Source organism: Artibeus jamaicensis, unplaced genomic scaffold (assembly GCF_021234435.1).
Source record: "Artibeus jamaicensis isolate MK-2021 breed Jamaican fruit bat unplaced genomic scaffold, CSHL_Jam_final contig_519, whole genome shotgun sequence".
NCBI lineage: Eukaryota > Metazoa > Chordata > Mammalia > Chiroptera > Phyllostomidae > Artibeus > Artibeus jamaicensis.
In genome coordinates this window covers 37,889,892-37,915,254 of record NW_026521871.1, presented here as the reverse complement: position 1 = coordinate 37,915,254, position 25,363 = coordinate 37,889,892, and the positions used below count along the sequence as shown (strand labels likewise).

General features: G+C 45.1%; 1 protein-coding gene across 1 annotated transcript in view; it reads right to left on the bottom strand.

Moving 5' to 3' along the window:
* UBE2E1 (ubiquitin conjugating enzyme E2 E1) overlaps nucleotides 1-22,120 on the bottom strand; it is a 67,338-nt gene extending 45,218 nt beyond the window's left edge. The window contains exons 1-3 of the mRNA XM_037143989.2: nucleotides 21,962-22,120; nucleotides 20,618-20,802; nucleotides 16,565-16,615 (exon numbers count right to left, since the gene is read on the bottom strand). Coding sequence (XP_036999884.1) covers nucleotides 16,565-16,615; nucleotides 20,618-20,769 — 203 coding nt within the window. The 5' untranslated portion in view covers nucleotides 20,770-20,802; nucleotides 21,962-22,120. The remainder of the gene's footprint in view (nucleotides 1-16,564; nucleotides 16,616-20,617; nucleotides 20,803-21,961) is intronic.
* Nucleotides 22,121-25,363: the final 3,243 nt, after the last annotated feature.

Sequence of the window (25,363 nt, the reverse complement as noted above, 5' to 3'; positions counted from 1 at the left end):
TAACTCTCTCCCTCCCTTTCCCTTCCCTGTCTAAAAATAAATAAAATCTTAAAAAAAAAAAAAAAAAAAGAGAGAGAGAGCCAGGTCTTAGGCAAGCAACTTGAGCTGAACTAAACAGTAGTCCAGAATATCTTAAGTCATTGCTTTCTACTGCTGCTTCATTATTTTCAATAAAGTAAATACACAGACTATTGGACACATCATTTTAGCATATAATTACTAAAATTCATTCCAAAGTCAAATATAAATTACCTTAAGGTTTTGTATGCGGATTGTTCTGCATTATTGGTGGTGCTTCCTTTGGAGCAAATTACCATGTTATGTCTGCACTGAAATTCTGTCCCCTGAAGAAGTCTGAATAACACGTGTAATTATTTTCTATAATGAGTAACAGCCCCTTTCTAAACTGCTATTGGTGGCTCGGAGGGGGAAAACTTCCTTCAGCAAGAAAAATTTCCCCTCTCTAAGAAATGCAACCCCCAAACCTGCTGTAGTGGGTTAAGATACAGTGAAATTACATCTCATTTGAGGTCATTTTTACAGCATAAGAAACAAAAGAATTTTAGTAACTGGAGTTTCAAACACACACCTAAGAATGATTGTATCACTACTCCAATGTGCTGTTTGGCTTACACGTCCCCTTCAGTCCAAATATTTCCGCTACCAGAATTAAAAATCATGGCACAATGATCACTCCACCGAAGCATTCACCAAATCAAGGAAAGGGAAAAGCACTCTCTACAGATTCACATCACACGGACTTGGGGGTTTACTCGGTACAGACAAATCTTTGAACTATCCTGGTGGCCCTGGGAGCCCAGGGGGACTGGCAGGCTGCCTTCAGACCACCAAGGGTCCCTGCACGTTGCCCTGAACTCTCTCTCGCTGCACCTGCTGGGAGGAGGTGGAGACCAGAAAGGCTTGCTGCTCCCTTCCACCCCGGCAGTAGCAGGCCACCTTCGCTTCAGGTGGACAGCCCCAAAGCCAGCGGACCGCAAAGACAACTAAGAAACCCGGTTTGTTGTCTCTGAATGTCCCGGAGGCGTTACAAAGCATTCCTGCTTCTACCCACAAACTTCCCTTCACAGGAAGTTTGGGTGGCATGTGTATAATTTTGGGCAGCGTGTCTATGTTTTTTCAAAATTTTGACATATAATAGACGTAGGTACCTAGATGTAATAGGTACAGTGGCATATTATAGATTATATCCAGATATATAACAGAAATGTTATATACAGAAATGTTGGTGAGTCTGTAAAGCAAAAAAAAAAAAAGTTTAAAGACTATTTCTGTAATATTTATTTTTATAAATTAGAGACTATGGGAGATACTCTTCAAGCACAGGCCAACTGGCAGTGCATGACTCTTCTGCTGAAAACTCCCCAACTGCTTTCTACTGAAATTAACGATCTATGGCTTCTGCCCACCTCACCTCCCGCCACTCCCCTCCGCATGCACTGTCCAGTCACCTGGAATGTCCTGCTCGTAGCAGGGTCCTTGTCACCATCCGTGGCCATCTCCCAGAATGGCACCTACCAATGGCCAAACCTGCCCGTCACCTGCTCACTAGGCCACTTCCCTTTTTTAATTTCTTTGTACCGTTGTCTGAAATACTTTCATGCTTTCTAGAACTGCCCCTCCCTGCATGTGAATGTAAGCTCCGTGAGCACAGAGACATTACTATCATTTTCACTATCTCCAGGACCTGGTACAACAGGAAATGCCCAGTACATGTCAGAATGAGCGAGTGAATGTGGTGAGAAGCAGCTGGTTACAGCTACGGCCTAAGTCAAAGGGCCACAGGGTGGAGGAAACCAGACAGGCACAGGCCAAAGTACTGGCAGTGTTGTCAGTGACTTGGATTGCTCAGCCCGGCTCCCAGGGAAACAGGCGGACAGCACAGGTGGACAGGTAGGAGACTGCCCCGCCCACCCCAGCTGCGTCACCGGTCACCCTGCCAGGCCTCAAGGCACTGCAAAGCTAGTAGTAGACAATCCTCCTGATGCAAACAGTGTGTGTTCAGTATGTTACATAATTTAAAACTCATTCAAGGAACATAATTACTAAGCTACTGGGCTTGGTAAACCTTCACAGGTTAGGCCCATAACTCATGCACAGAGTCTGGGTACACATAAGCGTACCTCTTCTAGAAATGCCCAGTGTCACAAGCTGTTTTCTGGCTCTAGTGAGCATGTCCAGAAGAAATTTCTGAGAAAACTTCACCCAACTGGCTAACCCCAACCCCCACCCCCCAAGACACAGGAAGGGGAGGGGGCACACCAGGGTGGGAGAAAGCCAGAAATGAGATAGTCCATTCAACAACAGGAGAACATTTCTTTTTAGGCACTTCCAGGTCAAATGACAGTCAGGAAATGCTACTTCCTCAAACCCGGCACTACATGAGGGGCTTGTCGATGTCAGAGAAGCTTTAGCACTGAGACGACTGCTCTGGAGGGCTGAGGAGGTGCAGAAGTTTAGGTCTCAGGGTTTAGATGAGAGTTGGCCTAAGTGCAGAAAGGTTTCCAGAGCGGCTCCGGGAAAAGAAACAAAGCACCAGTCATCTGGCGACAGAATGGAGACAACCGATAAAAGTTAATTTATCAATACACACCTCAAAATGAATGGGGCACAAAGACAAGGAAGGGAGCTCTGTCCAGCCCTTCCTAGCTACAAATGTCCCTCATAAAAATTAACCTGGGCGCTGAGATTTTAATAGCTTTTCACCTTTTTTTCACTATCAAGTGAAAAATCACTTGTAAGTGTTTCAACTTACAAGTACTAAATTACAGAACTTCCTCTCCATATACAGGGTCCAGCAAAAGTAACACCCCCTTTATTACAAAATCCTTCATTACAAAATCATAAGCATGTACTTCTGTAACATAACAGTATCACACTCAGGCACACCATATGACATTTTAGGCAAAAGGTTCAAATTCAAACTATAAATTGATACACCCATATTATTACCCTACCAACCACACTCAAGCAGATGTTACATCTGCTGGGCCCTGTGTATAAACACAAAACGTTACAGTAAAATGTGGTAGAAATCACTGTCTACATAGAATCCAGTAGTGTGGCCAGAGAGAATGGAAACCAACTTCAAATTTCAGTTCTAGCAAAAACTGTGTCCTCGACATACCGATTTACTTCAGGACTGGTCCCTATCACCGGACAAGATTTCCTACATAGTAATAAACACACTGCAGACGAGAAAACATCTCAGGATACTAAGCTCCAAAGCAGAACCCCTCTGGGAGGCTACCAGTCCAGCAGAGGAGGGAGCTACGCACTCTGCGGACTTGCACAAACAGTGACTCAGAAAAAGGGCCCAGACCGACAGTGTTGCATCCTACTAACTAACGTGATTACTGCTGCCCTTACTGCCCGTCTCTGCTCACACAATAATCACTTAACATACGTTTGTTTTGAAATATTTACTTAGGTTAGAGGAAGGTTATCCATCAAGTTTATATAAAAAAACCCTCCCGGGTACCTATTACAAAACAAACGTTTTCTTTTAGAATCTTTGATGTACACCAGTTCAATGATTTCCTTGTCTTTCCAGGATAAATGTGTTCCAGCAAAGTCTGCTAAGGAATAAAATTTTATAAAGCCAGTTCCAATAAAATGCTTTTAGAAACTGAGATGTACGCCCACAGAGGTGGCGTCATGAGTGGCAGCAGGGGAAATTTTAACTTATTTGGGAAGAAAGTTCCTACGCAGCCGAACACTTGTGCTTCCACACGCTACCGTTTGGTTCCCTCTAGCAGTGCCCAGCCCTTCTGTGATGCCGACTAATACTCTCTGAACTGGAACGTCTCCCCAGCCCCCCAAATGTCTTCATTCTCCCCTCAATCCTTGCAGAACTCTGCTGTCCCTTTACCGGTCCGAGTCACTCACTCACCGGGGGGGGACACTTGCCTCCACCTCACTCAGTGGCCTCCATCCAGCACGAGGATTCAAGTTGAAAACTTCACATCGTATAAAAATGACTTCTCCATGTCATCAATTTTAATTTAGAAATCTGACAAAGTTATTTGAATATGAGATCCCATGAATAATTTCTCCTCCAAATATTTGTTTACTGTAAACACATACTGGAAGATAACTTCTAGTTGTTTGAAAATGTCAAAAATATCAATCATAACCCAAAGAACCCACTTTTAAAGAAAGTTAATGCCAGTATACCATGTTTTTGAGACGAAAAACATAGTGCCTGAACTGGTAACTCCTGTGACGTGAATAGAAAGACACCAGCTAGACCACTGGCGCCCAAAGCCCCGGCACCCCAAATGTGAACAGGAACCGGCACCCGAATTTTCAGACACAAGCTGCTGTGTGCACACAGTGCTCTGATGGGAAGCACGACGGCAAACATTTGTACAGTGGAACGTTTTCTTACACGCAACTGTTCAACACATGCAGCAATAATTCTAAGTATCTATCATACTGCCCCCAACTCACTGTAACTTCCAAGTCTGTGTCCTAACAAGATCAATCTCAGAAAAAGGGACAACTTGAAATGTCAAATTAAGCAGGACCAAAAGTACCTAGGATAATCTGAAACAAATTAACGAACATGATCGTTGGATTGGAAAGATGATACATGTTTCATGTTTTAGGAGTTTCAGATACATCCAATGTGAGGTATTAACATCACTGCCAATCTTGAAAGGATGAAAAAATTGAGTTTGATTAATAACTTAAGCTGTGTTAAAAGTAAACACACATACCCGCTCATCCTAGTGCCTTCACAAGTGTGAACAAAGTACAAAAGGTCAATGCAAATCAAAGCATGGAAAAGAATTCTGCCCTGGCGGTGTGGCTCAGAGAGCTGGGCGTCGTTCTGCAAACCAAAAGGGTACCAAGGTTCAGCTTCTAGTACAGGCATGTGCCTGGGTTGCAGGTCCCTGGTTTGGGGAGTCAGGAGGCAACCCATCCATGTCTCGCCCTCTTTCTCTCTCCCTTCTCTCTAAAATAAATAAATAAAAATCTTTTTTTAAAAAAGAATTTTAAGGACGGCAGCAGCAATTTACTGATTGTCCAATTTATCCACACCCTAGTATTTTTAAACTAACCCCTGCAAAAGGGATTCATCAAGATGTAATATATAAGCCCTGGCTGGTGTGGCTCAGTGGATTGAGACCCAGCCTGCAAAGCAAAGTGTGGCCAGTCTGATTCCCAGGCGGGGCACACACCTGGGTTGCAGGCCAGTCCCCAGTAGGGGGCACATGAGAGGCAATCACACATCGATGTTTCTCTCCCTCTTTCTCCCTCTCTAAAAAGAAATAAATAAAATCTTAAATAAAAAAAGATGTTATATATGGATCTGGCACTATTTACTTAGGGTGCCCACACTACAATGTTAGACATAAGATCACCAAGGGCTTGAATCTAGTAAAGCAGAAGTTAACATTTTGTGGTGCAGGGAGAAGAGAGGAAATCATTAAAAAAAGAAAACCATTGAAAGTCTATTAAAAAATGATAAACCCTCTCCCAAGGTAAATTATATACACAGGATTATATATAAAATTATATACACAAGAAATTCCACTCTAATTAAATAATATTAACCCCCTACTCTGGACAAACACGATGGAATCTTCCAGTAGAGAAGGGTAACACAAACACCTTTGCTTTTGTGGAAATCATCCCCTCTTGTATATCGCCCCCTCTACACTGGTCAACAAATCAGAAGTTGTGAAATGCAATGGGTACTTACTGGTCTCCACCCTTCTACCGACACATCTTTCAGAACGTGTCAGATGTCTCGGGCAGGTGCCCGCCTCTCTGACAGAACCTCACAGCATCATTTCAGATCTGATGATCACTGAACTCCACACACTCTGCACCCACTGCCTTCTGATACCTGCTCTCCCGATTTTCCTTCCCTCGGTCTCCCTCAGCCTACACAACCTCTAAATCTAGATGTCCAAGTCTCCATCCTGGGCCCCCTTCCCCCTACACCTCTGCTCTCCAGATGAGCTAGAGGCATTCCCCAACATTCAAAAGTCTCTATAGACTGATGTCTCCCAAAGGCATACGGATCTCAAGCTTGTATTTATCCTGAGGTCAAAACAGTCCTCTGAGCTCCAACCACCTATATCTGACTTCTGCATGACACCTTCGTCTGGATGCCTTATTAGTATCTGTCTCAAACCTACTCTATCAAAAAATAAACACTCTGTTGTTGTTGTTGAAGGGAGAGGGCTTGGCAGAAGCACAGAGAAGGAAATTTCTGTGTGAGAGAGTAACATTGATCAGTTGCCTCCTGTACACACACTGACTGGGAATCAAACCTGCAACCTTTTGGTGTCTGGGACAATGCTCCAACCAAGGGAGCCACGCCGGCCAGAGCACATATCCAAAAAGTACACATTCTCTACACTGTTCTCATCCCAACACACACATGTGCACGCGTGTACACACAGGCCTCACCGCAGTCTTTTGCCTATCAGCAAGACGTCACCATCACCTACCTGACTGCTGAGGCCACAGAAACTCAGAGCCATTCCGGGTCCTTCCTCTCATCTCCCACACACAGTCCCCTAACAGGCCCGGAGGTTCCAATCCCCTCTCCACTGCCCCCCACCCCCCCCAGCCGCGGACACCTGCCACCTGGAACACAGCAGCAGCCTCCCTCCTTCCGGTCTCCCTTCTCCTGCTTGAGCCTTCCTCCCAGCCACTTTCCACACAGTACGGAGGGAGGGAAAAGACGGGAATTGTTACTGGAATTATGTCACTTTCTTGCTTCAAAACCTTAAATGGCTTCCCGCTGAAAGAAGTGGGATGCACGAAACCCAGACCCTCTACCACGGTTTACAACATGACCCCACATCACGGGGCGCCCTCCACCTCAGGGCCTCTGAGCTTCCCTGTCTGCCATGTTCTTCCTGTCCTCTTCACAAAGTTCTCCTTTCTTCCCATCTTTCAGGTCCTTGCCTAATTTATCTTTATAAGCCTTCTTTCTCTAGGCTGATAAAGCCAACTCCCTACCCCCCAAACTATTCTCCATCACTGCAGTGTTAATTTCTCTCCTCCTAGCCAACACACTGGTAGTTACTAATCCTTTTTACTTGGTCGCTACCTGTACTGCCTACTAAAATTCAAGTTCCGTAAGCCAAAGTTCTGCTGTAGTCGCCATGCAGCAATGCCTAGTGCACACCAGACACACTAATACTTTAAATAAACATGACCTGATTTACTCTTGTGTAACACTGCTTTCTGATTATAACCCCGACTTTGGGATCTGTACTGTATCTAAAACTTTTCTCTAATAAGATCATTTGAAGTGTAGTTCTATCTACTGCTAATTGAAAATGTGCTTCTAATCTTTTCCTATTGAACTTAGAAGATCCATCACACATCAATCTTCCATCTATCAATTTAAATGGATAACAAACAGCCAACGTCCTGGTAGTCCACATAACGATCACCATTTCAGGGTGGGTAGACCCTACAGGCCCTCTCCACTGATTACTTCTACTTAACGAGGTGGGGGAGTTCTGTGAGCCTGGGAAGGTGGTGCTGTGGGGGGCAGCTGCAGGGCCCACCAGCAGGCAGCCTTGTCTGGTTGGGGGCCAGGAGCAAAAGCATGGTCTCCGTCCTCCGACCGCCCTGGCTGATCACTGCGCAGCCAGGTGCTGTGCAGATGCGCAGAGCTCGGGGCTCCTGGGGTGGACAGCACACTCCAGTCTGAGCCCTCGGGCGACACCAGTGTGGCAGTGCTCGCAAATTCGAGCCATAAGGGGTAGGGTTCCTGAAAGCTTCCAGCCCAGGCTAGGAATCATCACAGCTTCTGGCAACTGCGGTGATCCTGGTGAAGACGGTGTGCCCGGCCCACTGAGAGTTAGCACGCGCGAACGGGGGGAGGGGCGGGGCTTGCAGGGCTGGACCCCTGTCCTGGTGGACCTGATGCGAAGTCCTGTCGAACAACAAAACTTCAAACGGTTTGGTTGGGTAAGATTATTTCTGTATTGAAAGTTTCTGACTACACCTTTTTTTTAAGTACTAAAAAGAAAGGTTCAAGCTACTAAATTCTCAAATAAATAAAGTACAATTCGGTGCAGACACAGGTCACTATAGACAAGTCAGACGTGCCCCCGAGGCACATGCACTGGTGAACACAGTGGAAGAGCCAGAGACCCCTGCTCCTGTCCCTTCAGTTTGCCCTGGCACTTCACTCTATCTCATTCAGGTTTTGACTACTTTGTTAAAGTACGAGTGGATGTTAGGTAAATTAAGAGTGAACAGGATGCAGGGTCCGCTCTCACTTGTGTTCGGCATATGAAAACACTTTTTTTTTTTTTTACCACTTTCTGACCAGTGCAGACATCGCCCTGGCCCTCCCCAGGTTCGTTCTCAGTGCGGCATGGACTCTGCAGAGCAATCCGTAACCACTCACAGATATGTTGCAAGAAAAGAGCCGTTAGTACACAGCAGTTCCTGGATTACAGTTCTCAAGCAAGGAGCTGTGAGCTTCTTAGCCTGTACGGAAGGGAGTTTCCCGGAGGATTAGAAGCATATTCTGACACCAGTTCCTAGGTCTTTTGTTTCACTTCAGAGCACGGCTGCATACGAGGGGCTGAATAAGAATGGGCTTACAATGAAACCCTGTTTCACTCCACTGGTGATGGGGAATGTGTCAGATGTCTCAGGCCGGTGCCAGCATCTCTAACATAACCAACTATATGGAAGAGTGTTAGGATTTCAGGAAACGTCTCTAGGAAGGCCAGTTTACTCAGCACCCCTAAACCCACACTCCCTTGTTGGCCAACAGTAATCTTATTAAGTCAAAACATGCAAATCAAAGGTACTGGTGTTTTTCCCATGCATCTCCTCAACCCAGCATGCAGCGGGGTCACGTCTTTTGCATCACACTCCAGTCCAGGGCTGCTCTGTGATTCCAGGAAGGCGAAAGTTGCTCAAACTGCTTGGGTGCCAACCCAGAAAGACTGTCAGCAATGGACAGCTGTGCAGTGCGACAGCAATTTCCCCAACTCTTTCCATTATTTTCTGAAGAGGGTCATGAAGATGTTCCATTTGACCATCAGACCTGAATTAGGCTTTTGTGTTTTAATTTAACAGATATATACTGTGTATTTATTCTTTCTTGGACACACTGCCAGGATACAAAGATACAATCCCTGCAATCAAGAAACTTGACAGTGTACTGGGAAGGAACCAAGCAAATAAAACTGGGGACAGATGCTGCTGCTTTCCCGTCTGTACAAGTAGCTGGAGTGCTTGTTGCGCAGGACCAGAAATGCTTCAATCCTCTAGAAAACTGTCACACTACCCTAAAGGTCCAAGCTACCAGCCTTTCTAAATATACACTCTCCCCTTACGACCTCAGTTCCGTATTCTATCACCTTCCCTACACTGTGTTTAAAAAACATTACACCCCCCTCTGTCAGCTGCACTATGGTCCTCTCTACTTGCTGCTGATTCTCAGCCTACAAAGCACACTCTCAACTTTATACTTTCAAACCTAAGAAAAATCCCCTCAAATTTCTGATGTGAGCGCAGCAGCCCAGCGGCCCACCTCAGGTTCAGTGCTATTTAAACACATGTAAGGAGCATGATGCAGCTTCCTTTCAAGTGGCCCTACAAAAGAAATACATGAGAGAAAAGGCAAACATGGTGAAATTCTAACAGCTGATGAATCATGCTGACAAATGGGTGTTCCCTGTATTATTCTTTCAACTCTTCTGTAGCTTTGATTTTTTTTCAACTGAAAAAGTTGGAGGAAAAACATGTAGGATCAGGCTCAAAGACAGAAATCATGGTCCCTGTGCCTTAATTTGTCTAATCTAATCTGAAAAGAGGCAGGTAGAGATGAGAGTTCAAATGACTGACTGCTAGTAAGTTCAAATATACAAGCAAACTGCGAATATTTACAGAGAGGCTACTAAGTGGCCATATGCTAAACACTGTACCTGTATATGGTCACCAGAGCAAAGAATGAAACCTGCAGAGAACGAACTGGTCCGTCTCCCTTGGCCCGTTCATCTTTCCGCTTTATTCCTTCTGGTCACGGTATGTCCCACCACCTTTGGGTGTATTTCCCCAATACCCAAAGTCCTCCCAAGGGCTCCTGTATCTAAATCAGTGGCCAAGTTCTCCAGATTCTACCCATTTCCTCCTTTCCACACTGATTGATGGCTGTCGCCTGTCCCCATGGCCTTCTTGGCCTCCCACTTGGGCTGCTGCAGCCACCTCCAGGTCTCCTGGTTCCCGCCAAGCCCTGCCCAACCCCTGCTTTGCCTCTATCCAGATACCCAGCTCTAACTGGCTTACACTCACTCAGAAGGGTTTCAATAATTCTCCAGTATCCGTAAAAGGAAATTCAAAGCCTCAGTCTGACACCAAAGAACACCACAAGTTTGATCTCTTGCTCCTTCCCCTCCCACTTTCTTCCTCTGCAGTCACAGGTTTATTCACTACTGCCTGTGAGTGTCGTCCCTGCCTTCCCTCCCTCCTGTCTCGGCTTACATGGTTGACTCCACCACAGATGCCCCTGGCCTTCTGGCCTCACTTCTCATTTCCTCCCGGAGCTGCCCAGGTCAGGGAGTGCGCCAGCCCGGCTCCCTCCCACCCAGGTCAGGGCAACCTCTAACTCCTCTAAACCTTTCACATGCTTTGTGTGTTACTTTCCCAAGCACTAATCTCCCAAGCGCTCTTCAAAGCCAGAGCGTATACACATTTCTTACCACCTCACTAGGTTACAAACTCCTCAAAGGCAGTGACTGTTCGTGTGTAACAGGCACTCACAATTTGTGACCTACACTTAACATTAGCATCTGTATAAGAATTCCTCAAAACCGAAGTGTTGCCTAAGCTATAAGCATTCTCCCTCGAAATACTGAGAACATTTTAACAGCAATATTTTTAACCATTTGATTGCAGTAAATATGAAATACACCAGCTGAACCATTTTTAAGTGTAAAATTCAGTGCCATTACCTACATTCACAACTGTTGTGCAACCACCACCACTATCTGTTTCCACAATTTTCATCCCCCCGAATAGAAACTGCCCCAGCTCCTGGAAACCTCTAACCTTCTTTCTGTCTCTAGGAATTTGACTATTCTAGATATTTCATCTAAGTCAAGTCACAACATTCGCCCTTTTGTGTCTGGCTTATTTCAGTTAGTATCACCTTTCCAAGGTTCATCCGTGTTGTAGCATGTATCAGGACTTCATTACTTTATACAGCTGAATAATATTCCATTGCATGAACATTCTACATTTCGTTCACCCACTCATCTACTGGTGGATATGTGGGTTGTTTCTTCTCTTGGAGTTTTATGAATAAGGTCGCTGTGAACACTGACAAGTATCTGAGTCCCTGTTTTCAATCCTTTGGGGCACATACCTGGACACAGAACTGTTGGGTCATATGGTAACTCGGTTTAGCTTTCTGAGGAACAAGAGCAGTACAGCCTCACAATTCAGAAACACACTCTTTGGGTAAAAAGAACAGCCAGGAGAGTTCCTACTCATTTAGTAAGCAATTCACTTCTAGATAGATTTCCTTCCTTCCTACCCATTCAGGACCTAATTTCCAGCCACTTGACCCTGGTTTGGGTGCCATTGTGATTGTGCTGACACTCTGGTGTCCCGGTTCTATTTTTCAACACTGTCTTTACATGCACATGAAGACAAGCACACTTCAGTGGTAGTGCTCCATATACAAATTAGAATGAAGCTAAACATGCAGATAGTGAAGTCACATCAATATCTTAATGTATTTAGTAGCATCAGATGAATTAAAAATATGTAAAAGGAAGGACATTTTCAGCCAGTGAGATGGCACAGGATTCTGTAAAGGGTGACTTCTGTAGAACTCATTTAACCCAACAACCACTTATAACATGCTAACCTCAGTCCTGGCTGGGTGGCTCAGGTGGCTGGAGCATCACCCCATACACCAAAGGTTTCAGGTTCCATCCCCAGTCAGGGCACACACCTAGGCTGCAGTTTCAATCCTCTGGTTGGGGCGCTTAAGGGAGGTAACCAATTGGTGTTTCTCTCTCACATCGATGTCTTTCTTCCCTCCCTCACCTCTCCCTCTTTAAAAATCAAATATACCCTCAGGTGAGGATTAAAATAAATAAAGCTAAGACATGCTAAACTCAGACGAAGTGCATATACCTTCACTGTGGCAAGGAAAGAATCCCTCTTCATTCCATGGTTAGCAGCATGGGACCCCTAAACCGACATATCAGTGCAGGGTGCAGTTTACAGTCATAAGCACACGCAGAGTTTATTCTTGTATTACTATTTATTAATTATTATAGTACTTTCCATACCAACAACTGTAAACCACTTCCCCCCACTCTGTACTATTACCACTAATTCCAGGAGGATCTGTAAAACCAGAAAAATACTATAATATCAATTCACAGAAACCTTCCAGAAAGACACAAGCAAAATGCTAAACAGGCCCTGGCTGGTGTGGCTCAGTGGACTGGGCAAGCCTGCAAACCAAAGGGTTGCTGGTTCTATTCCCAGGCAGGGCACATGCCTGGGTTGTAGGTCTTGCCCCCAGTAAGGGGCTCAAGAGAGGCAACCACACATTGATGTGTCTCTCCCGCCCTCTCTAAAGATAAGTAAATAAAACTAAAAAAGAAAACCCAACAACAAAGTGCTAAACGGGAGCATCTCCAGGAGGGGCAGGGTCAGATGGGGCCATGAGGAGGATGGTTCACTTTTTTTTTTTTTTAATGGATGGTTCACTTTTTACTCCGTAACTTCTGCGTTTCAACTTTCCAAAAATGTAATGGCTGAAAAACCGTATTAAAATACACGCGATAAAAGGCAATGTTAGTAAAAAGAGATGAGCTATAAAAAGGAGCTAAATGGGCAGTTCTGTAACATCACCCATCTAACACACACAGGGAACTAATCTCATTCGAACTCTGCAACACTATGAGGAAGCCCCCGCCCTTTTAGTAAATGAGGAAAAGCAGGTTGAGAACACGTAACTTCCTAGACTAATGCATTGCATTTCTTCTCATTAACCTTTAAATCATATTCCAAAAAGTATTATTTAGCTGTAAAAATATAAAACCAACTGTACCTAATTATGTAAGTCATTTTCCCAGAAAAATTAAAAGTACTGACTTAAGTTTACATATTTAGGAAACAAAAATAATGGTGAAAGTGTAATAATGTCATATGTAAGGAAAATTTATCTTTATTATTCTCTATCATGCTTGAAATATTTTATAACTTCTAAATGACATTTTATCCTAAAATAGCAGCCGCTGCAAAAATCCTGAGATTTTAGGCTCCAAGCCACTGTATGAGTAGTTCACTCATGATAAAAATGCATCCATTAAGTAAATTCTGAAGTTTAAAAGACTTGGGCAACATACATCATTTATTACATGCACACATACTATCTACAGACATTTATGCCTACAGATTAGTTAGATAGCTATAACTAGTCAATTTAGCAAAGAGTGAGCCCTAAGCTATAAATAACAGCTGCAAAAGTGGCACTAAAGGCCCAGAGTCCACCAGCTATCTAGAAGGCATAATTTTACCATTCAAGATATGGCATGCTTTAGGACATCATTACGGTAGTTAAGAAAATATTTTCTTCCTAAACGAACGGAGGCAAAACACAGGGGGAAAAGCCCAACCAAATGTGCGGCACAGGAGTCGGGAGACGTCTCTGTATACACACCAGAAGCAAACAGTTCAGACACCAAAGAATTTGATTTATATAGCAATATAAGCTAATTTTAAAACATTCACTTAAAATCTACTTCACTAGATATACTCACACTGAGGATTTCATACATTATGACATATTTAGCCACTGCATTTCACACAAGCTTTGAAGTTCAGTAACTTCAAAGCCAAATATTTTTGCCAAGTTCTAAAATCAGTAAACACCACCAGCAAGCAGTGCACCTTCAAGGGAAGCAAGTCTCACTGACTCAGCTGTTTGAGGTTACTATGTAGCAACTGCTATATTTTAATAAAGAAATATGTTTAAATTTAAAACTACACCGAGCACTGATCGAAAAAAGATAGCCCCACAAATACATAAAATACCTTCATTTAAAGCCAATTATTTAATGCTTCCAAAATATAATTTACAGTTGATTTATTTACAATTTCACAAAAACCAAGCTATCAAGTTCTCACACTGAGTAACATTTTAAGTTATACAAAAAAATAAACAATGCATATTCTATATACCATTTAATTCATACATTTTCATTGGAAGCTAACTTCAAAGAGTATCCCTACACTAAATTATCTATTTGATCTCCAACAATGAGGTACATTAACTACTAAATAGTTCAACCCCGTAAGGTACCAAAACAAAACCTAAAACCAAACTCATTTAGGTAAACTGAGTATTGGGACTACTGGATAACATTAAGTCAGTCAACACTAGCAAGCCAACCAAAAGCAGGAACAGTAACTCATATTGCTTAAACAGCCCCCCTGGAAAATGTCTTCAGAAAAGACAGAAGTCTTTATTTTTAAGAGTCAACATAACGCACGTTCTCTTGCAAAATAAAGATGGCTAATGTTTTCTTTGAAACTGAAGAGGTATTTTTTGCAAAATATATTGAAGTTTGTTTTCCCACCACTGACCACTAAATAGCCATCCAGTTTGGTGAGCCACCTGACCACAGGTAATGTTTAAAGGTTTCACCTTGAAAAAAGGTAATTATTAGGGTTTTCCAAGGATACAAAGTACATGGTCAATAGCACAAATTTCTCATTCGTAAACTTAGCTAAAATGGTGTGAAATTAAAGTGAATTTATTGTTTCTTTAAAAAACAGTCAATCCCATGACACCCTTCAAATTATTTACAATTTTTAAATTTGATTGCACTTATTTGCAAGAAAGCCATAACATTTTAGATAAATGTTATTAGTTCTGAAACCATGCTTCAAAAAAAACCTTTAGGCTCTCATCAGCTACAGCTGCTTGAACTCACCAGGCACACACGGAAGGCACATACGGAACAGGAGCAATAACTACAGAGCACAGATGAGCACAGGGAAGGCACATGGATTCAACACAGCCAACGAAGGGAAGCTACAGGCTTCGATCTGAACGATTCCAAAAAACAACAGGTATCACAGCCCTAAGCCTTACTCATTTCTCCACTTTTTCAACAGTGTGAAAAGATTCTTCAAAAAAATTGTATTTATTTTTTTAGAGAGAGGTGAAGGAAGGGAGAAATGGAGGGGAAGCAACGTCCATCGCATGCACCCAACTGGGGACCTGGCCCACAACCTAGGCTTGTGCCCTGACTGAGAATCAAACCTGTAACTTTTCGGCTCTCAGACCAGCACTCAATCCACTGAACCACTTTAGCCAGGGCCTGAAAAGCTTCTTAATACCCAGGAAAGAAATCCTCAAGAATAACTGAGTGGTTTGGTTACAAACCATAGCTTAAGAGCATTTCAAATTCTAAATGACTTTCCTTACAAAACAGGACAAAATTTTACCAAAGAACATCCCACACCTGCCCGACATTAACAACATATGTAACCAAAATGGCAATATTAAAGTCACCACTTAATCCATTAACCATAGTTTAGAAAGTTCAGCGTTAATAAGCAAAGTATTTCCTTTAGCTTTTCAACCTGAGTATTTCCACATGCTTGATTTAAATTGTGTTTTGGCTACAGTATTTTCTTGTCAGTAACTTCTAACCCTACCTAAAAGTTTAGCACACTTTTGAAACCTCACATCCCATTCCAATGCCAATTATGAAAACTGAGAATGAAGTTAAATGTTAACTTTAAACAATCAGAGTAATAGAAATGAACAATTAATCACCCTTAAATAAACAGCTCTAGTATAACAAGTCTTTCCTCACTTCACTGTTGATTTAGTAAAGTCATCAAGTTTTCTACCTTGACTCAACAGCAAATAACAAAAGGGCGCATTCTAAATAGTGATCAACAACCCTTTGAAAACTAGTATCCAACTGTTTTGAAATGGAAACACAGACATAGTAAAGCAATTTCGAGGAAAAACACCTTAATGGAAGAGTTTAAATCTATAACTTAAAGCCTTTTTATCAAAGCCACAAATTATTTTCTAACTGGTCTGCCAAAAGCCCAACACAAAATGTATAGATGACTGAAAGACTGTGCAGAGCAAGCGTTTGCTTTAACTCTGTGCTCTCTCAGTAGAGAGCTTGAGTAACAGACCCAAATAGCAAAGCAATTTTTTGAAGCCAAAATGCACCTGTGTATCATCCCAAATGACACATGAAAGATCCAGGATTAGGCAAAAGTACATCTTTAAATTCACTTTGCAGTTTTGTTTCGTGCACGTAAAAGTGTCCACTCCAAAGAAATCTATTCCTTTAACATTTAACACATTAATACAGTACTGAGATTGTCGGAAGCTCATCAAAACATTATACCCAGGTAAGTAAGTTTCAGCTGTTACTAGATGTTAGCACCAAAACAAGCATTAACCAAAGAATAAAAGCAAAAATTTATAAAATAATAAAGAAAAGTAAGGTTAGAAGAAAAAAATTTTTTAATTTAAAAGGATGCTCACCTGCAGTTGGGTGGAGGGTCTAAAGTGATATCTGCCAGTTCCTTCTGAATCCTGGAGTCGGGGAAGTGAGAGAAAAAAACACAAGAAACATTAAGCATTGGTAGTCTCCCACCTGGAGCGTACTGGTCGTGCAGACAAAACCTAGCCTCCTGCCACGATAACTGGATTCTACTAAGGGAGGAGGAAACTACATACCAATGCTTCACAACCGTCATTCTGGGAAAAAACTTTGTTTTTGCCCAGGTGGGTTGCTAGCTGGGTCTCATCATCATTTACAACGTCGGGGTTCGAATGTGACCTCATACTCTAAGGCAGTTCTGTTTCTTGACTTTTTTCCATTTAAGAAATAATTTAAAAACTCCCCTGTGCACAAGTTCTCTGAACTGCACTAGAATGTGTCAGGACACACTCATCCTTCCCCGGCACCTCCTGTCCCTGGACGGAGCAAGCAGAGCCACCCCAAAGGTGGGAAGGACGCGCCCCACTGCCTCGGCCCCGGGCTGGCCCGGGTCACCCCGAGCACCTGCGGCGTCCTCGCGCCTATCCCCTCGCAGACCCCTCCGCCCCCAGGCCGCCCAGCGTCTTCAGGGAGGACGCCAACATGGCCGCTCCCCGCGGCCCCTCCAGCTCTAAGTGACCTGCACGCCGTCGCGGGGCGCCAGGGCGACGCAGGCCGCAAGCCCGACCCCTCCCGTTGGCCGCCCGGGACCCCGCCCCCACCCGGCTCCCGCGCGACGGCCCGGGCCGCGCGGGCGAAGTTGCGGGCCGGGGGTGGGGAGAGCCGCGCTGCGAGGCAGGGCGGCGACGCAGAGAGACTCTCCAGGGCGCCCCCACTGCGCCCCGGAACCTCCAGCCTCGACGCCGCGCCGAGCCCTAGCGCGAACACCCCCACCCGGTCCTCCACGGAGGCCGGGCTCCATAGGCCCGCCGCGGCCCGCACAGGTGCACCGGGGTCCGGGCTGCGGCCCGCACGCTCACTCAGACTCTCGGCTCACCTTTTTAGGACATCCTCTAACTTCCCTGGGGTCGGCCCCCTACCTCCTCCATTCCACACCAAACACGAAACCCGGGGCTCCCCCAGTTTTCTATCTCTGCACCAACCCACAACTTCACAAAGAGCTCCATCCCCCACTCCCGGGCCGACGCCACCAGGCCGTTCGCACCAAGCCCTGACCTTCGTCTTCGCTCACCTAGGCGCTTAAGACAACAATTAAGACGACGAAGTTTGAGGCCTTAAAGGTTCCTCCACCTTCGAAATAGTGCCTTCCATTTTTACAACTTTTTCTGCTCCTCTCACATAAAGCTCTGAAGGGCTGTGGTTTAATTTAATCTCACCAAGGCAGCATAGTAGTAGAAAAAAAAACAAAACAAACAAAAACTAACACATATACACACACACTAAAGAGAATCTGAACCACGATGGACGCTTTTTCTCCTTCCAAAGGTTTTCTGGTGGTAGGAAGACAGGCTGGCTGGACTCGAGTCTGAATAAGTTTTAGTAAAAAGGTGTAAGTAAAGAGAATTTAAAGGTGGTGATTGGGAAAGTTCTTTAAACCTTCCTGTTGGAGAACATTTCCTGGATCTATAAATCTGGTCTGCCTTGGAAAGGGGTTCACTCGCAATCTCTACTGACATCTCCTTATCTGTGTTCTGCTAAATTCTCCTGCTACCAAGAAGCATTTCCGTTCTGGGATATTTGGATCCCTGCTATCTGACTCATTATTGTATGCTGAACTAAAAGTTTGGAGCCCTGGTTTCCTGCTTCTTTACCTGAATGCATATTATAATGACTGCCCGTTAAAACCCTATGCAGATAGGGAAAATATTCTTCTCGCCCAAGCACAACTTGGATAAAAATACATACTGACTTTATTTCTCTTTGTCAATGCAACCTCTACTTCAAAACAGTCAAGAAAAGGTAATTCTTTAGTTCTTAAAAAGTGTAATACCAGACAGCTTTATCCACTTCATCTCCCCAACACTTGCACTTCTAGAGTAATGGCAAAAAATTTGCAAGAGTTACGCATTCGTATGTTCCACAGAGTAATTCTTGTCCAGACCAAGCTCGGTGGGGGCTTTCCTCCACCCATGACCTAGAAACCACTTTCCACTATGCAGTGAAGTAGGCTTGTCAGCCAATTCAGGCTTCTCTTTCAATCTGTCTCCAGGTATATATGCTCCTTCCAATTCTATGGATAACATCTGCCTTCCAATTCAATATAGAAGCGACTTCGCAAAGTAGCTGCCCTAGGGGCCCATGAACATCAACTTCCTCATATTCTTTCCTGGGTATACTGTCCCTCTCCAATTTTTACCTACACTATTAACCTTAGCTCTGCTTTAATACTAACAGCCTTTCAGCAAGATATCCAGAAAGCTAAAACTGATGTTAGGTTCATAGGTAAAACTACTGTTTGTAGCTTTCCACCTTTCATTTTTTTAAACACCTGCCACCTCTCTCCCAGGCATCCCCAAGTAAGTTTTTAGCTCCCTTAGCATAGATGGACAAATTGTGTCATTGTGACAAACCCCTCTCTGTAATCTGCTGACACAAAAAACTTTTATATTTGAAACCTGTGCCTTTACCCCCAAATATATACATGTACAGCAGGGACAGCCAGCACAATATAAAAACACTAATGACCTAAAGCAAATATCCTGTCTTAGTCAGGTCAGGCCAAAAGGCTGCTCCAGCATGGATTAGGAGGCCAGGCCCTGGGAGGGAGGTGAAGGAACGCCCCATCCAAAGTGGGCAAGAGAGATGCCAAATTTTGGGAAAACAAACACAGCACTAATCAATGAGGGCCGGTTATGACTCCTGGAAAGCACACACACAATCAAACCAACTCTCTGAAAGTAAGAACAATCTTGCCAAGGCATCTTGCCACTTAATTCTAGAGGTCTACACTATTTAAGCTAAAGTCCCACCTCCATCCGCTCCCCTGTTAGGCTGCCAAAGCACTTTACCAACATTTCCAATCTCAAATCAGGAAGGAGAACAGAACAAACCTTCAAACTCCAAGCTCCAGGTTCACTACTCAGTGGAGAGATCTAAAGCCTCGCGTTCCATTTTATTTTACATCCTTTTAGGAAAGATATCCCAATCTAACCCGCCATTTGGATCTCTATCCTTCCGGTTTGCCATTGTAGTTTAACCACAGTGCACCTGAGAGCAACAAGGATTTATGCACCGTCCAAGGGCTCCCAGAAATCGGCAACAGATTTCTTTAGGGGTTACAGGGACCAGAGGCCATTACGAAGGATGACAGAAGTAAAAAGCAGCTTCTTCCAGGGACATAACAGGAGTAAAGAAAAGATGCCACCACTTGAATTCAACTTCAGGTGGAAAAAACCCCCACAACATCTTACAGAACAAGAGCAAATAGCACGAAAAAATTCACGCTCCCTGAAATTTGGTAAACTGAATTTCTTAAACCGAACAAAAGAGAAGCCCCCAAATAACCTAGAATTACCATTTGATATCATGTATGGATTCATTCATTTGCCACAGAAAAATCTTTTAAAATTCCATTCGAAAACTTCTGTCACCATCTATTAAAATTTTTTTCCCTGCTAATATGAGTTACTTATTCCTTATGCAATCTGTGGGGGGGAAGCTCTACTCAGAAAAAGATCTTATGTGCAACAGGTGAGCAGGATGTAAGATGGTAATAGAATTCATTTTGGTCGAGTTGTCTGGGCAGGTATTAGTAATTAAGTGCGATGACAGCAGGGAAGGGGAGAGTCACAGACTGCTGATTAATAGGACAAGTCATTTGAAATCAGACTGGGGGGTCAGGCACAGAAGTAATGAGGACTCTCACGAACTTCAGCAAGAAATGAGAAAGGCAAGCCACAACAGTGGCAGGTGGATAATGGCTAAGAGAAAAAACAGAAAAGGCAACAGACAAAAATAAACAATGAGGACTTCCAAGGCCCTTCTTCCAGTTTTACGAACACACAAATCAGGAACATTTCAGTCTACCCTCATTGGGAGGTAGAGCAGAGGCAGTTCGGGGGAAATAGAAAGCCTGGGGGCGAAAAGTGCCGTACCTCTTGGCGCTGGTGGAGAGGAGTTTGGAGTTTTTGCTCATGCTGACTTTACTCTCCTTCTTCTTGGGGGTGCTTGTTTCTTTCTCAGTTTGCTGGTTGGAGGACGAAGATGAGGAAGAGCTGGTGCTGGCCCTCGAATCGTCATCCGACATAGCGAACCCCCCACCCCGCCCCGTAAACAGCCCCTGCAGGGGGAGAGAAACAAAACAGAAAAACACACCCCTGCAGCCAGTGTAAATAAGGGACCCGGGTGCTGTCAGGAGGGCTTGGGTCAGGGGTGCACCTGGCCGCCCACCGCTCGCTTCTCAAAGTCTTCAGGCCCATCAAGGCTGCTGCAAATTGGACGCGGCTTGTTTATTTTTGGCCCCAAGTAGGGGGACACGGTGGAAAACGGTCGGGAGCAAACCGTGCGGCCTCTTCCTCACAACCCCCCCCCCTTAGCTCTCCAGGGGCTCCCCTCGGGGCTGGGAAGGGAGAAGCCGAGGAGGCGGAGGAGCGCAGGGAGGGGACGCGGGTGCCCCAGCGGGGCACCGAGGGAAGGTCCCGGCGGTCGACCGGCCTCGGGTATGTTTGTGTCGGCTTCCCGGGGGTCGCTGGGGTCGGGTGGCCAGGGTGAGGCTGCGGGGGCCAGCAGCAGAGTTTGGACAGGTCGAGAAGAGAAGAAGGGCGGACAGGAGTAAGAGAGGAAGCCTAAAGAGGGGGACGGAGGCGGGGAGCGGGTGCCCTGGTGGGGGAAGGGAGAGGCCAGCGGGGGAGGGGGGCAAGGGAGAGGAGGCCCTAGGTCCCCCGCGCCGCGCCCCGACGTCCCTTCCTGCCGGCCTGGCCCTCGGCAACCCGGCTCGGGGCTACCGTGGCCGGGGCGGGGGTCCCGAGCACACGCCCGACTGCCACCCTGGGTGGGGGTGGGGGGTGCGAGGTTGGGGGGGACCGGCCTCCTCAGAGAAGGAATAACAATGAGTCTGTCCGCCCCAGAAGGGTTAATCCCCGTGGGCCCCCGCCCTGGGGGAAAACGGGGCTCCCCAAGTCCCCCTCCCCCTCTCCTGGCCCCCCGAACAGCCCGTGGGGGGGTTCCCAGGGCGGCGCTGACAGTTCCAGCCACCATGCCCCCCCCGAGTCCCCGACGCGGGCGGTCCCCGCACCCCACGCGGCTTGGGGTCCCTGCCCATCCCCCGCGGGCGGGCCTCGGACCCCTGGGGCTCCCCGGCCCCGGTCCGCGCCCCCTCCCGCCGCGCCAGCCTGGTGCCCGGCGGCCCAGGCGGCGCGGGTCGAGGGAGGCGGCGAGGGGTGTCCCCGAGGCCAGGCGACGCGGCCGGGGGGCGGCGGGCGGCGGGGGGATCCCCGTACCTCTCTTTGTGTCTGGCTCCTCCGTGCCGCCGCGGCGGCTGCTGCTGCGGCTGCGGCTGGGCCTGGCCACTCGTGTCTCTCTCTCGCTGGGAGAGAAGCGGAAGTGCAGCAACAGCAACTATTAAACAGGCAATGGCTTCCCCCAGCCACACACGCTCGCACACACACTCCTCCTCCTCCTCCTCCTCTTCGCCCTCATCCCCTCCCCCACCCAGCCGGGTCCCACCCACCCGCGCTCCCCTCCCCCTGCACACCTCCGGAGGGGCGCGAGGAGGACCCCGGGGACCCGGGGAAACCCTACCCCCTCCCCACTCACACCCCCACCCAGCGCCTCCTTGGGACGCCGGGGAAGGGGGCGACGGGTGTGAATTTTCTCTCAAGTGGTTTGGGGACCTGGATCTTGGGCTGGAGAGGGGAAGCCGTTCCGAGATGGGGGGCGGGGGGCGCTGGGAACGATCGGAATCGTACGTAATAGGGAGGTCACGAGAGGAAGTTCTTGCCAATAAAGGGAGGGGGTGGCAAATTGGTGGAAAAAAAAAATGGTAATCTGGCGGCAGGGACTTTGGACTAGTGAATGCAGCGGGAACTCCTCCTAAAAAGTGATCCGTTTAAGGAAGAAAATAATCCCAAAACAGGATTTTCCTTTGGGCTTCTCCCTCTGGCAGTTTACCTGGTCGGCGGAGGTCGGTTGGTTTAGGCACGCCCTGGAGAAAAGCCCAAACTGGAGTTTTCTGCTCAGGCACATGCAGTTTTACAATTGCAGATTCTTCCAGTCGCTTTTTATACAAAGTGCTGGTGTTTTATAAAAGTGACACAAAGGATTTCGTGACAGGTAAAACGTGTAACAGGCTTATAAATGTGAGAAATCACTGGGAATAAACCCTTTCCTACTAAATTATACTGAATTTAGAATGTTTGGTGTCAGTTTACTTTTGACACTAAATTTGATGTTTGGAAGTTGGATCAAAACTTCTGAGAATTCCTGTACCTTCTTCAGCTACAATATAAATGCAGTTCAAGTAATCATTTAAAAAATAATCACTCAGTAATTCTCCTGGATTTTCCTTATTTAGTATTTTTACCAAGATTCATTTTTTTTAAGATTAAGGCATCAGAAAAAGATTAAGCCATCAAATTACGATTTGGTTTCTTAGTTGTCGTTTCATTCCAAAGAAACTGAAGAGATAATGTGCAATGCTACACGTACAGGGGCTAGTACATTACGGAGAGCGCCCTGTCAGATTTCCACCACGGGCCACTCTAAATTAGCTCATTCAAATGGTCATCCTTTCCCATGGCAACCGTGGCTTCAGTTACCACAGGACAACACAAGATATAAAGCGTTTGGCATATCCACAACCCAAGGAAAACAAGCATTCTTACCGCCTCTCTAAACTCCTTATAGCGCTCAACGTGAAATTCCACCTTTATCAAGATTCGTGAAATAATTGTGCAGGCTGCTTGCTCGGCCCTTAACAGGAAACTGTATGTCAGGAATTGTCAGAATCAAGGGGTCCGATAGCTGGGGGGGAACCTATAGGTTATCATTTAAACCTCCAATCTCCTGCCTGCAGACAGAACTATCCCTCAGTCACTCAAATACATAGACGTTTTGTAATACAAAGATCCCCAGACATGTGTTTGCTTTCAGGAGTCCTGGTAGAGCCTATAAAAAGTGACATTCTCTGCTTTACAGTATTTGAAAACAAAACAAAACAAAGTCTCCTTAAAACCAGCTTGTATACTTTTTGTACTTCTGATGAAAAAGATAGAAGTTTGAGAGAAAACAATCAACAAGCACAAAATAAACTCAGTTGGGATGAAGGAAATAATCTAAAGACAGTTATTCAAATTGAGATTAATTATGAAAATTTGGGTTTCTGATACATTAAAACACATGTCTACACTATGATTACAACTGGTAAAAAAATCATATGTATAAAGGTGAGAGCTGGCAGAGAACACAGGAAAATTGAAAAATTCCTTTCATTTCTGTGACGAGGATGGCAGGTGAATTTTTCTTCCATTTTGGTTTCCAGAACTTGTATGCTTGGGTATTAACTACAATAACATTTTTAAGAAACAACTGAATATGGTATTTTGTGTTTCATTGTTGATGCTTGGGTGGACTGGCCCCTGGGGAAATAAATCGTGGAATGGAAGGGCTCCTCCTCTGTAGGGAAGGGCTCCCCCCCCCCAATCTGAAAGGGCACTAGCCCCCATTTGAGTAGGAGCCTCTCTTATCTCTAACCCTGGTTAGTGCTTTATAGCTGGGGAATGACCTACTGAGGGGGAATAAAAACCTCAAAATGTTTAGAAAAGAATCCACTGCTCTCAAAAGACTAATCTTTATGTCAGACTATTTTAAATATACCGTTGTCTTATTGTCTCGATCGTGAAAAAAGGAAAAGAAAAAAACTCTTTCACAACCTTCTAGGTTTTTTTACTTATAAGCTACAAGGCCGAAAGAGCTAAACTGACCTCTCTAAGCCTTGGTTTCTTCGTCTGTAAAGGGCACTATACTGACTGGCAGAGCTGTTAGAAGCATCACATGTGTATCTATAATGAAGATGTTTTATTAACTGTTTCTGCAAAGTAAATGATTAGTCATCCCTCCCTGATCCTACTTCTTAAGAATTTTCTTAGGACACAGGGTCTTCATGACGTAGAATGAATGACAAGTATAAGAAACTGCCTAGAAGATCGTTTCTTGGCCTTTTGGCCAAGATCAAATGAAGAAACCACCTAGCAGAAAGACTCAAGGAATAATAGGACTTTAGTTACTAACAGGGACCAGAGATATCATTGAGTTCAAAGTCCTCACGTTACAGATGGAGAAATTAAGGCAAAGAAAGCCAGTATGTCTTGTTGTACAAGGTCATGCAGTAAATCGATGGCCAGATTTCGCCTACTGCCCTTTCTACCCACAAATGATTTTATCACTTCTGGCAATATTAGGGGATTGGAGGGGGTGGACCCTCAATTATATTTTTAAAAATACATTAAGTATAACAGAACTCTGATATTTTTAAGAAATATATGAACAATCAAGACAGTAGGGAAAGTGGGAAAATGGAAAGAAGTTAAGAGAGTCACTGATTTTACAACATTTACTTGAACCAATTCATGACCCCTACTGAAGTTTCTTACTCTCCATTCTGAGAATAATCATTATTTATTTCATTATTAGGTATTAAATACATAATACATTCTCATGGTGTATGCTCCTAAAGAAACCAAAGGGTATGCCATGAAAATACCCCTCCGCCCCTCCCCCAGCTCTGGGGTAGCCTAGGCTTGTGGGAGCAGATGCCTTGGGATGAGTGGGATGCTTTGATAGCAATGGTCAATTTACATTTAAAAGATGCACTCGCAAGCCTAAGCGGTACAACATAGCCACGG